The sequence below is a fragment of the Tupaia chinensis genome, unplaced genomic scaffold, assembly GCF_000334495.1.
Source record: "Tupaia chinensis unplaced genomic scaffold, TupChi_1.0 Scaffold000605_1, whole genome shotgun sequence".
Classification (NCBI taxonomy): domain Eukaryota; kingdom Metazoa; phylum Chordata; class Mammalia; order Scandentia; family Tupaiidae; genus Tupaia; species Tupaia belangeri.
The window spans coordinates 1,641,699-1,655,144 of record NW_006160123.1 but is presented as its reverse complement, the minus strand read 5'-3'; the positions used below and the strand labels follow the sequence as shown (position 1 = coordinate 1,655,144).

The window sequence follows — 13,446 nt, the reverse complement described above, 5'->3', positions numbered from 1 at the left end:
GTCCACCCCCCCCCACTCAGGTACAGAGAGCTCCCGCTGCAGCTCCACTCTCCAGAGCTCCCAGCGCCTGCCTGTGGGGCAGCATGCAGTCCTCCTCTCCACGCTGGTCTTCCTATGTGGGGTGTTCTGCACTCCTGGTTTGGAGATAGTGGGCTTCGCCCCAACCCTGCTCTGTGCTTCCTCTCCTAGTGCCTATCTGAGCTGTGAGAGCTTCTTCCCATGTCAGTGGAGAGGAACAGAGAGTCTTTCCTGGCCCTTTTTCATATTTCTTCCCTGTAGGGAACCAACTCCTTCCTCTTCAAGCCTGGCACAGGTGTTGAGGCCAGTCCAGGTGCCTCTGGCATCTAGTGAGCAGCTGAGAGGCAATGGCGCCTCCCCCCCAGGAGCACCCCCAGACATGGAGCCCTCCCCTGGCCACCCCAGCCCCCAGCAGGCAGTTCCTGTGCTGCTGCCACGCCGCCGCCTCAACCCTGACAGCAGCTGGGTCCCCAAGAGAGTGGCCACAGCCAGCCCCTTAGCTGGACTCCAGAAAGCCCAGTCTGTACACAACCTGGTACAACAGGGTGAGGAGCCTGGCGGGCTCACCTCTGGTGTGGGAGTGGGATATACATGTACATATGGGAGGAGGGAGAGTTTGGTGTAGCCCCGATCTGTCCCTGGTACCCAGGTGCCTGCCACTGGTGCCCTCAGAGGGTGTGTGCAGGAGAGCAGCAGGGCTTGGCCTTAGCACCTGGAATGCCTTCCTCACCATCTGACCTTTGCGTGTCTCTGTCTCTTCTGCAGATGAGGTACCTTTGTCAGGCCCATTGCTCTCACAGGAGATCGAAGCCCAGGATTGTCTGGGCTCCCTGCCCAAGACCAGTGGTCGCGCATCTCGGCCCCACTCCTACCAGAACCCCACCACCAGTTCCATGGCCAAGATATCCCGCAGCATCTCTGTTGGGGAGAACCTGGGCCTGGCAGCTGAACCTCAAGCTCCTGCTCCCATTCGGGTCTCACCACTCGGCAAACTGGCCCTACCCAGCCGGGCTCACTTGGTCCTGGACATCCCCAAACCACTCCCTGACCGTCCTACCCTGGCCACATTCTCACCTGTAACCAAGGGCCGGGCCCCTGGTGAAGCAGAAAGGCCCAGCTCCCCAGCGGGCCTAGGAAAAACTCACAGTACATCTGAGAGGTGGACCTGTTTGGGGGAGGATGCCACTTCCAAGCCTAGGACAGAGTGCCAGGCTAACCCTGGGCCCAGCAGCCCCTGTGCCCAGCACCTGCCAGACAGCAGCCTCCTCCGAGGCCCTGAGAACTCACAGCCCCCACCCCCTGAGAAGACTCCCAACCATGTGGAATGCACCAGGCCAGGGGCGGCCCTGAGCCAGGACTCAGGTGTGCACAGCTCTCAGCCTTACCTCCTGCCCGTGCTCTTGCTCCTGTCTCTGTTGGCCACTCTCTGGCTCCATCCCGTTTGTGTATGTCTAGCCTCTGGCATTTTTCGTCTTGTCTGCTCCTGTCTCGGTCCCTAAGTCACACCCTGATGGTGAGACACTCCACCAACCTTCACGATGTCCTCAGAACCCATTTTACTCTTCAGTGCCTCCTGGACCAAGGGCTGGGCTGACCCTCTCCTTTGGACCTTGTTGTCTGTGTGGTGTTGGGATGGGGTGTGGGAAGAGAAAGAGACAAGGGGAGGGTCCCTAGAGCAGGTAGGCCTCTCCTCCTCTGAGTGCTCCTGGGTGGGGAGAAATGAAGGACAGCTTGCTGGACCTCATTGTGCCATATGTGTCCCTCAGAACTGGCGGTGAGCCTGGAGCAGTGCGAACAACTTGTGGCAGAACTGCGTGGCAGTATGCGCCAGGCCATGCGGCTCTACCACTTGGTGAGTGTTGGGCATGTACTAGTGGGAAGACAGGGTGTGGCAGAGGTGCTAGGTGTTTAAGAAAGTTTGAGTGTCCAGAGCAAGAATGATAAGGCTTAGGCCAGCCAGTGGCATGGTGGTTAAGGGGGCTGGATCCCACATGGCTGACTATACAGCTTGAGAAACATGCCAGGCGCATGTTCAAAATCCTGAAAGGATGGAGAAATGGAGAAAGATTGTGACGTGAATATTGTGACGTGGTGGTTGGGGTGGCCTGCTATGCTGTAATCTGGGCACATGTGTGTGTGTGTGTCCAAAATCCCAAAAGGATAGAAAAAGGCAGGAGAAGGGATTGTGGTGTGACCATTGTTCATGGGGGAGGTACTTTCTTTCTTCTATCTCCTTCCCTGCCTCTCTCTGGTGAATGCATGCACCCTCTGGCAAATTAGAAAAACAAAAAAAACAAGGGGGTCAACAGATAGCATGGTGCTTAAAGTGCTAGATTCCCACATGACTGACTGTGGTGCAAGTCCCAAACCTAGTGGCTTGAAAATCATGCCAGGCACGTGTGCGTGTGTGCCTAAAATCCTGAGAGGAAACTGGAGAAGAGATTGTGGTGTGGGTAAGCCCCCCCCCAGGGGGGTGATTTCCCACTTTCCCTTTCTGTGTCTCTTTCTCTCCCCCTCTCCCCCAGTGAATACACATGCCCTATGGCAAAAATGTCTAAATAAATAAATAAATAAAAGGATGACAGGACTAGCCAGCAGGTGGCATGGTGGTTAAGGCAGCTGGATCCCTGTCTGGTTTGAGTCCCCAACCTGGTAGTTTGAAAATAACAGTGCATGGGTGCCCAAAATCCCCAAAGGAGAATGGAAGAGGGAATTGTGGCATGGCAATTCCTCCAGGGGAGTGATTTCTCATTTTCTCTCTCTTTTTCTGCTGTTCTCCAGTGTCTCTCTCCGGTGAGCACACATGCCATATATCAAACTAAAAAAAAAAGGGTCTTCTGCTGACATTGTGGGGCCCTCAAAAACATCCTGGGCAAAGTAGGTGAGGGGTTTAGAAGCTAGGCCAAACCTCTTGAACCAGGCACCTCTGGGTCATTTTCGGTTAGGAGCTGGAGACTTGCCTCAGGAAGGAGAGGAGGCATCGAGAGACTGCATGTCCCAGTTGGCCCAGGCAGTCCCTGTACAAGCGTGTTGTCCCCGTGTAGTTGTTGTTGTTTTTTAAGAATTATTTTATTTATTTATTTCAATTTGACCAGAGAGGGACAGAGCGAGAATGAGAGAGAGCGAAAGAGAGAAAGCAAGATGCCAGGTCCGGGACAAACCACGGTCAGCCATGTGGGAGTCTAGTGCCCTTACCCACCACTCCACCTGCTGCCCCCCCACCCCCCGTGTAGTTTTTAACATTATCCCTTTTCATATCCAAAAGTTATGTGGCCACTGTAGCTGTGCATGGCAGTCTCACAGGACCCAGGCTTTGAAAGAGAAAGTGGAGTGTGATTTCTGGGGAGTTGCTCAGGAGATGTAGGAGGGTCCTTGATCTGATGGGCTCCTCCTTTGGGGTCACCCCCCAAGTCTGCCTGCATCCCACATCCTTGTCCATATTCTCTGCTCTTGAGTAGGCTAGATCCGGGTGGGGCTGGTCCACTGCTTCTCCAACTCACTTCTGGGGCTCCTGTTGCAGGTGGCTGGCTGCAAGACACCCTCGGCAGAGCAAAGTCGCATCGCTCAGCTCCTCAGAGACACCTTCTCTTCAGTGCGACAGGAGCTAGAGGTCCTGGCTGGGGCTGCGCTGTCCAGCCCAGCTGGGAGCCCCGGGGCTGTGGGAGCAGAGCAGACCCAGGCCCTGCTAGAGCAGTACTCAGAGCTGCTGCTTCGAGCGGTGGAGCGGCGCATGGAGCGCAGGCTCTGAGTTCCAGCCTGTCCTAGTGAACACTCCCCTCTTCCACTCACCAAAACCTGCAGAGATGGCAGGGGTCGGAGGTGGAAGGTGAACAGCTTTCCCAGCTGCTTCTCACAGGGCCCTTGTATTTATTAATTTATTTCCCTGACCGTTGCCTCACTTCCTTCGAACTCCTGCCTCCATGGCCCTCCAGTGTCTCATGGCAGGGATAGGTCTTGGGTCTTTGTCATCTTGGTGCTGTCAGGGGTAGGAAGGCAGCCTGCCCCTTCCAGGGCAAACCTGGAAAGGTGGGTCCTTTCTTCTTCGAAGCCATTTGAACTTACTGCAGGGATCAGCTCCATGGGGTGGAGCATACACAGGGTACTCTGGGGTAGAGGTGAGAAGCAACGTGCTATCCTGTGCCCTTCAGCCAACTGTGGACTTTCACCTCTACCTCCACCTCCCCTCCCACACCAGCTGCACTCCCCTTGCTGCCAGGGCAGGAGTTATTTTCCCCAACTCTTGGCAGTTCAGAAAGGCAGAGCCATCTGGCTCCCAAGGGCATCCCCAGCCATCGGGAGACTTGAGTAGGTATCCAGACCTGAGCCCCCACATTCCATTCACCCTCCCTCCAAGAGGGCCCTAGCATTGCCCCTCTCCCCGTGCCCCACTTTCTTTCCTGTCCAGAACTTGTGGAACCAGCTGTGGGGCATTGCTGCAGGACAGTAAAGTCCTCTGCTGGGCAAATGGGCAGCCCTGGCCTCCCCTCCTTAGCCCTCAGCAGGCTGCCGGAGACCTGAGGCCACCTTCTCCCTGCATCTTGAATAATGCTCAGCCAGAAGCCTGTGTAGCAACTTCCCTCATGGTTTACAGGGTGCTGGCCCACCTTCAGAAGGCACTGGCCACAGATGGAACCTCCACAAACATGTACATGCACACACATGCAGAGTTGAGTGAGTACTGCTGCAGGGCCTGGCTGGCTGGTGTGCACCTGGTTTTCTCATGTCTTGCCCCTGCCCCACCTCCCATGTGATGTGGAATGCATATCCAGGAGCACAAACAGCTGACAGAACATACCAAACCCAGATTTTGGGTTTGTGGTGTCCACAGCCATGCTGGTGTGAGATGGCCATTAGGACACCTGGTTTGGGTAGAGGGAGCCTCCTCAAAGTAGTGCTTGGGGACCCAAGGATGTTCTGGATACTGGAGGCTGAAGGAAAGGAGGTGCAGGGCTCAGAGACACACTGGAAAGTTGGTAGGTGGGACAGGTAAGTAGCAGAGGCGAGGGGATAGAGTAGAATTAGGGCAGGTGATAGGGGTGAGGGGATAGAACAGAATTAGGGCAGATGTAGGGGTGAAGGGAAGGAGGGCACAGCAGACAAGTAGAGTGGGATTAAGTAGTGAGGCAGTGGTGGAAGTGCTGGAGTGAAGGCTGTGTGTCTCTGGGCCCTGGTCCTTCCCTCTGCCCGTTTAAAAGCCTGTTTACTCCTGCTGCGGGCCCTCCAGGCAGAGGCTTGCAGAGAAATTGGGCCCTGAAGGGTGCCCATCTGCACTGCTTCAGACTGCACGCTCTTGATCAGATGAAAACCTGTCTGGCCCCCAGTCTTGGCTCACACCGCCACTCCGCACATGGCCAAGCTAAAGTGAAATCCTGCCCACAGCGCTCTCGCAGCCTGGGGTAGTCCCCTTGCAGGGCTGCAGCTGCTGATATGGGGGTTAGTGACCCACTTCCGCTGCGCTCCTAACCTTGCACTCCAGCCACGGCCACTGCCCTCTGGGCCAGGTTCTTCGAGGTCCTCAGCCAGCCTGTCCTTCGTAAGGAAGGAACTACACTCCTAATGTTTGAGAGAAGGTGCCGCCATCCCCTTGCCCTCTCCCCAGTGTGGGGGTGGTGGTTTCATGGCCGTCTTGGCGTCCTGTCCCCTTCTGCATGTCTAAGGCCACCCGAGGGCGTACGACCCCGGGCGCCCGCCGCCGCCGCCGCCGCCACCCTCACCCCGGTCCAGATTTACCCCGATCCAGATTTGACCCGTCCCAGTTTTGGAAGTCCCTTATTTATAACTTTTATACATTGTCCAGGCCATGGCGCTTCCCTCCTCCTCTGCTGCACGGGGCGGGGCCTGTTTTTAACGTGTCCGTTTGTACCGATGTATGAAGCTGTCAATAAACACAATCATTTGTTAACTACGGTGACAACCAGAGGCAAGAAAAGGCAACGCTGCGGTAGCGGAATCCGGCGGGCGCTTGGGGCGTGGCCTCCGGGAGGGCCGGGGTGTGGCCTGGGGCGGGGCGTCCGGGAAGGCCGGGGGTGTGGCCTGGGGCGGAGCCGGGGTCGGGGGGTGGGGCCTCCGGGATCCCGGGGCGGGACCTCTGGCCCGCGGCGGAGTCATGGCGGAGGCGGCTTTGGACGCGGTGCGGAGGGAGTTACGAGAATTCCCCGCCGCGGCAAGGGGTGAGTGGGTTCACCCAGAGGCTGCGGCGACTTTGTGAAGCGCGCAGCAAACTCAGGACGCGGGAGGGGTCCTGGGCTGCCGGCATCCGAGTCCCTCCCCGCCCACTGACATCGGGAGCCCTGAACCTCGTGCGTCTGCCCGGCGGATGGCCCCACCAGGGCGCTCTTCTGTCGCCGCCCTCTCCCCAGCCGGTGGGTGGGACCTCGGCGCCGCGCCTCTCCGGTCCGCACGGCGTCGTGGCTTCTGGTGTCGTCGCGTTGTTCCCAGGGCCGGTCTCCGGGCCGTTGTCGTCGTGCTGTCCTGTGTCCCAGTTAGCCCGCGCCGTGTAAAGTCCAGGCGGTCCCTTGCCCTTTCCGCATTGAAGCCTCGCTCATAACATGACACCTACACCGGTGGTGGTGGATTTCCGCTGTCTCGACCCCAGGTGGAGGGAATCAGCGCCGCCTTTCAGAACAGAGCCCTCCAGCCTGTGAGCGGTGCAGAGCTTTGAGAGGTGCCTGTTAAAACTGACCCCTGGCTCGTCTCCTCCTTCCTCCCCTTTTTAATTTTTTTTGTTTCTCCCTATTTTTAAATGATTTCTTCCCACCGAACAACACCCCAGGCACATGTGCATGCATATAACAGGGGCGCACGTATAAATGAAGCAGCTTCCCTCCCACCCCACTCCAGCCAGGTTTGTAGCCTTCTAGAGTCCGCTTATATCCGCGAACGTACACCAACCACCTTGTACCCCTTTTTACACACACACAAACCTGCTAAACACTCTTCTGCACTGAGCATCTTCGAAATCATTCCACATCCCTCCACCTCCGTCTTTTCACACCTGTGTACTAGTACTGGATCAGCCCATTCTTGGTAGTCATTTAGGTTATTTTCCATCAGTTTTTAATACACTGCTATGTATTAAAATATTTATTTAACAAATATTTAGTAAGGAGCTCTGTGCCGGCGTCTGTTCATTGTGTTTGGGATACATCACTGAACAGAATGGATCTCAGGCCTTGTAGAGCTCACATGTAAGCAAGGAGACAGTTACCCACAGGCACCCAAAATAACCACATAACTAGATACAGGATGGCTTAGAGAGTTAAGTGCAGGGCCTGCAAAGCCTGGGTGAGAGTGTGCCTTGCATGTTCAGGGAACAGTGAGGAAGCCGGTGTGCCTGGAGCAGCGTCTGTGCATGTGCGTATTTCTGTTGGGTAAATTCTTAGCAGAATTGTGCAAATTGTTGGATCCCTTTTGAAATTCTCTCACTTGAAGCCCCAGGAGGGAAACGTAACTACTCTTTAATGGAAATGGTGAGAAAGGGTAAGAAGTAAGAGTTTCTGGTAGCCAGCAGGTAGCATTGGACTCCTACATGGTGGACCATGGTTCAAGTCGCAGACCTGGTGACTTAAAAATCATTCTAAGCTGGGACCAGCAGTTGGCATAATGGTTATGTTGCTGGACTCCCATGTAGTCAACCGTGGTTCGAGTCCCAGACCTGGTGGCTTAAACTCAGGCCGGGTGCGTGTGCGTGCGTGCCCAAGATCCTGAGAGGAGAATGGAGGAGAAGGGATTGTGAGGTGGCCATCCCCCCACTCCCCCTGGGGGGTGATTTCTCACTTTCTGTCTCTCTCTCTTTTTTAAAAAAATTATTTTATTCATTCATTTATTTATTTATTTTTCACATGAGCTTTGCCAGAGAAAGATGGAGAGAGAGAGAGTAAGCTGCCTGGTTCGGAACTCGAACTGTGGTCGGCCATGGCGAGCGCACATGCAATATAGCAAAAACCTCTCAAAAAAAAAAAAAAAGAAAGAAAATCAGTCTGGTCACTTACACAGGCATGACCAAAATCCCAAGCGAATAGAGAAGGACTGTGGTATGGTCATCTCCCCAGGGGTGATTTCTCACTTTCCCTCTCTGTCTCCGTCAAGTGCACACACCCTATAGCAAAAACTTTTTAAAACAAGATAGTGTCTGCATATTTTAAGAAATCAGGCCTGACTCCCTGGCACAGCAGTCATGTGCTACTCAGAGAAGCCCATCCCTACATGGTGACTGCAGTGTGCTCCCTGGCTTTGCAGGAAAACACTGGGCACGTGCGTGAGTGCCCACTATCCAAGGGGCTGGAGGATTGGGAAAAGGGGGTTGTGGCAAGATCAGAACTTGTGGAAGGTCTCTCTCTCTCTCACACACACACTCTCTCATTCTCACATGCATTCACACTAGCTCTATCATGAATGAAGAAAAAAGAATTATAAACCAAACCAACTCCCAGCCAGCACAATAAGGAGAAGTGCAAAGTCCCCAGTCAGCTTCCCCGGGGAGGCTGCTGTGATGGTGCGGGAGGGGTGGGAAGACTGCTGCCATGTTCCTCCCATATCTACCTGGCAGGCTCTGTCTTGCCTCTTGGCAGGGAAGCAAGCACAGGTGCCAGCTCTTCTTTTCTTGTGAGTTTTCCTGGCCCACCAGGGTCGTCCCCTCAGTTCCAATTCTGATCTGAAAGTACTCTCTTTCCCACTGATTGCAAGGCAGAGGTGTTGGTGTCGGCGCAGACGCGGCTGTGTGAGATGGAGCATGGCCTCAGAGATGAAAATGAGCCCAGGGCCATTTGGGGTAGGAAGGAATAACCCCACAGGACGTCCAGGCTGAGAATAACAAAGCCCCACACTGTTTATCAAAGCCAGGAGGAAGACACTGGGTCTGAATGAGCAGGAGGGACGGGCAGGCAGGAGGCCTGAGGTCAGACGGGAGGAGTAGGCTGGGCCTGATTTGGGAGCTTGTGGAACGGGTGCCTTGCCAGACTGTACCCTGTAAGGGCTAGTGGTAAGCCATCAAAGGATTTTTTACTGGGGCGTGACAAGATGAGATTATGTTTTTCTAAGATGACTGGTGGCAGGATGATGGCTGCTTTGAGAGGAAATGGAAATGAGCCAGAGAAACTAGTTAGTTCACTGTGCCAGCCAGCCACGTAGCCAGGGTGTTGCAGACTTTCATTCAACCAGTAAGCAAGTGTGTACTGAGCACCTGCTGTGTGCGGGGTCCTGGACGAGCCTGTGAAGATCAGCATCTCTCCTCATGGAGCTTGTGTTCTACAGAGCGGACGGAGCAATGAGCAGTTTACATGCGGGATGTGTAGTTTGCAAGGTGGCGATAAAGGCTGAGAAGAGGCACAGAGAGCGGATATAAAGCTTGTTGCGGGGCAGGTTACAGGTTTGCAAAGGTGGCCACAGAAAGAAGCCTCGTCAATGTGGCATTTGAGTGAGGACCTGAAGAAGGAATCTTGACTGTGGATATCAGTGGAGAAGAGAGGGAGAGGGCCCGTTTGAGACATAGCAGTGGTAGAATCAACAGGATTTAGAGTCTGTAGGATGATCGGAGGTTGAGTCAAGAAGAAATTTGGGGGCCAGCTGGTGACATGGTGAAGGCAGCTAGATACCACATAGCCAACTGCGTGATTCAAGTCCCAGACCCAGTGACTTGAAAGAAACACCAGGCGTGTGTACATGCATACGTGCCCAAAATCCCGACAGAATGAAGGAAAAGGGATTGCAGCATGGCTGTCCCTCCTGGCTGGTGCTTTCTTACTTCCCCCCTCCTTCTGGCAAGCATGCACACTCTATAGCACATTAAAAAATAAAGAGAAAAAGAAAAAAAGAACTTGTACGAGTGACACGGGACCATGACAGACACTGCACAGGGGTGCACGGCACGACTTGCCCCAGCACACATGGTGGCCCCGTGTGTGAGGGTGGTGATCTGTTCAGACCAACACCACAGTCAGCCCTCTTCCTCAGTGTTCTCTAATAGTCTGTCTCCCCAGGTAGGCTCCTCATTCTGGAGCACCCAGCCACCTCAGAGATTGCCTTTCCTTACGGATGGCCCTCCAGGTGGTAGGACTGCGGGTCCCCTGAGTGGGGCCCAGATGTGGCCCCACCGAGAATCTGGGTCATGGGTTGGCCCCGTGGACTCTCAGGGCCCATCCTGGTGTGCTGTGTGTGCTCTATATAGACGTCCCTCGTTTTTCTATTCCTGGTTGTCCAGAGTCCCTTAGTCACAGAGGGCATTGCACAGTGACAGTGTGGCCTTCCCAGGGAGGCATCTCTTAGCAGATGGGGTCAGGGACTGGGTGGTGCTCTGCAGCCCCCTTTCCCCTCTTTCTCTCAGAACTCAGCGTGCCTCTTGCTGTGCCCTACCTGGACGAGCCGCCGACTCCACTCAGCTTCTGCCGGGACTGGGTCTGCCCCAATAGGCCCTGCATCATCCGCAATGCCCTGCAGCACTGGCCTGCCCTCGAGAAGTGGTCCCTCCCCTACCTCAGGTGGGAGCTGCTGTGGGGTGGGCCGTGGGCCCTGTGTACTGGCATCTGGGCATGAGCTGGGCATCCCTTCCTCCAGAGCCACAGTGGGCTCCACAGAAGTGAGCGTGGCTGTGACGCCAGATGGTTACGCGGACGCCGTGCGAGGGGACCGCTTTGTGATGCCTGCCGAGCGCCACCTGCCCCTGAGCTGTGTGCTGGACGTGTTGGAGGGCCGGGCCCAGCACCCAGGGGTCCTGTACGTGCAGAAGCAGTGCTCCAACCTGCCCACTGAGCTGCCCCAGCTGCTGCCGGATCTCGAGCCCCATGTGCCCTGGGCCTCTGAGGCGCTGGGTGAGCACAGGTGGCAGCAGGGCGGGTGGGGCAGCCTGCTGCTCACATTCTCCCTTTGGAGATGGCTGGGCCTGCAGGCTGGCCCCGCAGGGTCGGGTGCTGCACTGAGTGCTCAGACCTGGAGCTTGGTTTGCCGAGAGATGGACTGTTAAAGGTTACTGCCCTTCCTTCTGCCTCAGGAGAGGGCCCTTGACTGAGCTCCTGCTCTGTGGGATTGCTTGGCTTCCCGCCCAGGTGTTTGCTCCAGCACCCCTGAATGGGGCTAGCCCCGCCTGGCCTCCCTAACTCCTCTGACCCGCAGGAAGGATGCCTGATGCTGTGAACTTCTGGCTGGGAGAGGCTGCTGCCGTGACCTCGTGTAGGTGTAGGGGAGGAGCAGATGGGGGCCGAGGGAGGGACGACAGGCGCAGGAGTGGAAGGGCAGGCAGGCTGCTCTCTGAGATGGCCTTTGGGATTCTAGCACCACAGAGGGTCTGCCCTGACCGCTGGGGTGGGGGTGCTGGTGGGGCGCCCTGTCTCTTCTGGGTCCCTAGAAGGCTGTCTGGAGGCCAGCTGGGCCTGGGGTGCACTGAGGAGAGCCCTGTGGGCTCCCTGTCCCCCCGTGGCAGAGATGAGCGAGGCCTGGTGGGCGCCAAGTCCCTGGATGCCACCAGGCCCTGTGGTGTCTCGAGCTGCTGGCCGTCTGGGTGCCCTTACTTTTACAGCAGGCAGTCTGGGGTGCAGGGCTGTGAGTGCGGCCCCTTGTCCCCATGTGCTGCCCTCACCGGCCCTGGGCCTCTGTTGCAGTACACAAGGACCACTACGAAAACCTCTACTGTGTGGTCTCGGGAGAGAAGCGCTTCTTGTTACACCCGCCCAGCGATCGGCCCCTCATCCCCTACGGTAGGGTGGCTGCAGCGACCCCACTACCCCAGGATCCCTGACCCTCTGGTGGTGGCTGGGGCAGAGGAGGGGCTGGCATGCTCCAGGCTGTCTGAGGTTCCCCTTCCCCCTTCTTGGGCTTCAGAGCTGTACACACCAGCAACCTACCAGCTCACCGATGAGGGTACCTTTGAGATGGTGGATGAAGAGTCTGCGGAGAAGGTGTCTGTTCTGGTCCTGGGCACTGGGAGGGCAAGCACGAAAGACCTTGGGGGTGAGGGAGGAGCCTTTTCACAGAAGCCCATGAGTAGGCTCAGCGTGGAGCAGAGCAGGGCCCCTGGTCTTTGCCTTTGGAAGGGATGGAACCCAAGGGTGTAGGGGCCCTGAGGCCAGCTCCCTGGCACCCACTGTGTCCCCAGGTGCCCTGGATCCCTCTGGACCCCTTGGCCCCAGACCTGGCCCGCTACCCCAGTTACAGTCAGGCCCAGGCCCTTCACTGCACGGTGCAGGCTGGCGAGATGCTCTACTTGCCGGCCCTGTGGTTCCACCACGTCCGGCAGTCCCACGGCTGCATTGCTGGTGAGCCGCTGCCCAGGCCCCAGGGGCAGGTCCTGCCTAGGCCCAGCAGGACATCTGGGAGGAGGTTAAGGGAGGGACCCTCATGCTCGGTCCCCACTCTCCCCACAGTGAATTTCTGGTACGACATGGACTATGACCTCAAGTATAGTTACTTCCAGCTGCTCGACTCCCTCACAAAGGCTTCAGGCCTCGCCTGATGGAGGCCTGGCCAACCCTGCCAAGGACGACCTGGGGAGAAGCTTGAGCCCCTCGTGGGCCAGGCCAGCTCTAGAGACAGCCTGGAGTTTAGGCTTGCTGGTTGGTGACCCGTGGGCCTGCTTGGGCTGCGATCGTCAGCTTTGGAGGATCTTGGGATGCCGTTGGGCGGTGCCAGGCAGGTCTGGTGAGGGCTGCCGGGAAGTTGCCACACAGGTGAGGAGGAGCAGGATCAGGCAGCAGCTCCTCTCTCCAGCTGTGGCCTTGGGCGAGGCGCGGCCTCTCAGGGCGTTGGTGCCCCATCTGTGACACGGAGTTAATGATGGCTCTGCCTCTCGGGCCTGTCGTGGGGCTGGAGCTGCTATCTGTGAGTGCCAGCGTGGATGGCACAGAGGAAGCATGCAATAAAAGGCAGCCGTGATTCACGTGTTCCCATATTCCCTCTCACAGCGGCCTTCTGTGGGGTGGTGAGGGTGAGAGCTTTATGGCGGCCCTGACCAGGGGTGAGGGCCGGATCCAGGCCCAGTCCTGAGGACCTGACCGCTGTCCAGATCCCTGTGCAGGACGACCACCACGGCCCCTCCCTGAGGCCGGCGAGCGAGCAGCCAGGCCTCAGTCCGGTAGCTCTGGCCCGGACCTCGTTGGCTCCGGGCTGCCGAAGCTATTGCTGGCTTCGCCTGGCTCGCTCTCCTCCCTATTCCAGGGCGGCGGCTGCTGGGGTCTGTGCCTTGGGGTAACTTGCTTCTTCAAGCACAGTAGGAAGGGACGACAAAAACCCCAGCCCCTCCTGAGGTCTCTCTGAGGAAGGACTGGTCCCCATACTCAGGCCCTTCTTCCCCCAAGCCAGGTCCCCAAAACGGAAGAGCCCCTGCCCTGTGGGCAGCCCTCAGGCCTCACCCCTGGGCCCCAGCATGTGGCTTTGAAGGGCTGCCTGTGGGGATGAGGCTGGGTGTTCTCCCCAGATTGGCTGCGTGCGGCAGGCAGGACT

General features: G+C 57.0%; 2 protein-coding genes across 3 annotated transcripts in view; both read left to right on the top strand.

The window, feature by feature from the left end:
• MAPKBP1 (mitogen-activated protein kinase binding protein 1) overlaps positions 1-4,656 on the top strand; it is a 60,699-nt gene extending 56,043 nt beyond the window's left edge. The window contains exons 28-31 of the mRNA XM_006158660.3: positions 280-563; positions 784-1,380; positions 1,785-1,870; positions 3,539-4,656. Coding sequence (XP_006158722.1) covers positions 280-563; positions 784-1,380; positions 1,785-1,870; positions 3,539-3,766 — 1,195 coding nt within the window. The 3' untranslated portion in view covers positions 3,767-4,656. The remainder of the gene's footprint in view (positions 1-279; positions 564-783; positions 1,381-1,784; positions 1,871-3,538) is intronic.
• A 1,429-nt stretch (positions 4,657-6,085) lies between these two features.
• The window catches only part of LOC102472618 (jmjC domain-containing protein 7), a 17,095-nt gene continuing 9,734 nt past the window's right edge, over positions 6,086-13,446 (top strand). Inside the window, exons 1-8 of one of the 2 annotated variants that reach the window (XM_006158659.3) lie at positions 6,086-6,188; positions 10,340-10,493; positions 10,570-10,823; positions 11,125-11,181; positions 11,610-11,705; positions 11,830-11,906; positions 12,104-12,263; positions 12,372-12,879. In XM_006158659.3, coding sequence (XP_006158721.1) covers positions 6,125-6,188; positions 10,340-10,493; positions 10,570-10,823; positions 11,125-11,181; positions 11,610-11,705; positions 11,830-11,906; positions 12,104-12,263; positions 12,372-12,460 — 951 coding nt within the window. In that variant the 5' untranslated portion in view covers positions 6,086-6,124 and the 3' untranslated portion in view covers positions 12,461-12,879. Of the gene's footprint in view, positions 6,189-10,339; positions 10,494-10,569; positions 10,824-11,124; positions 11,182-11,609; positions 11,706-11,829; positions 11,907-12,103; positions 12,264-12,371; positions 12,880-13,446 lie in introns of those variants that run through there. The other variant, XM_006158657.3, reaches the window with a different exon arrangement.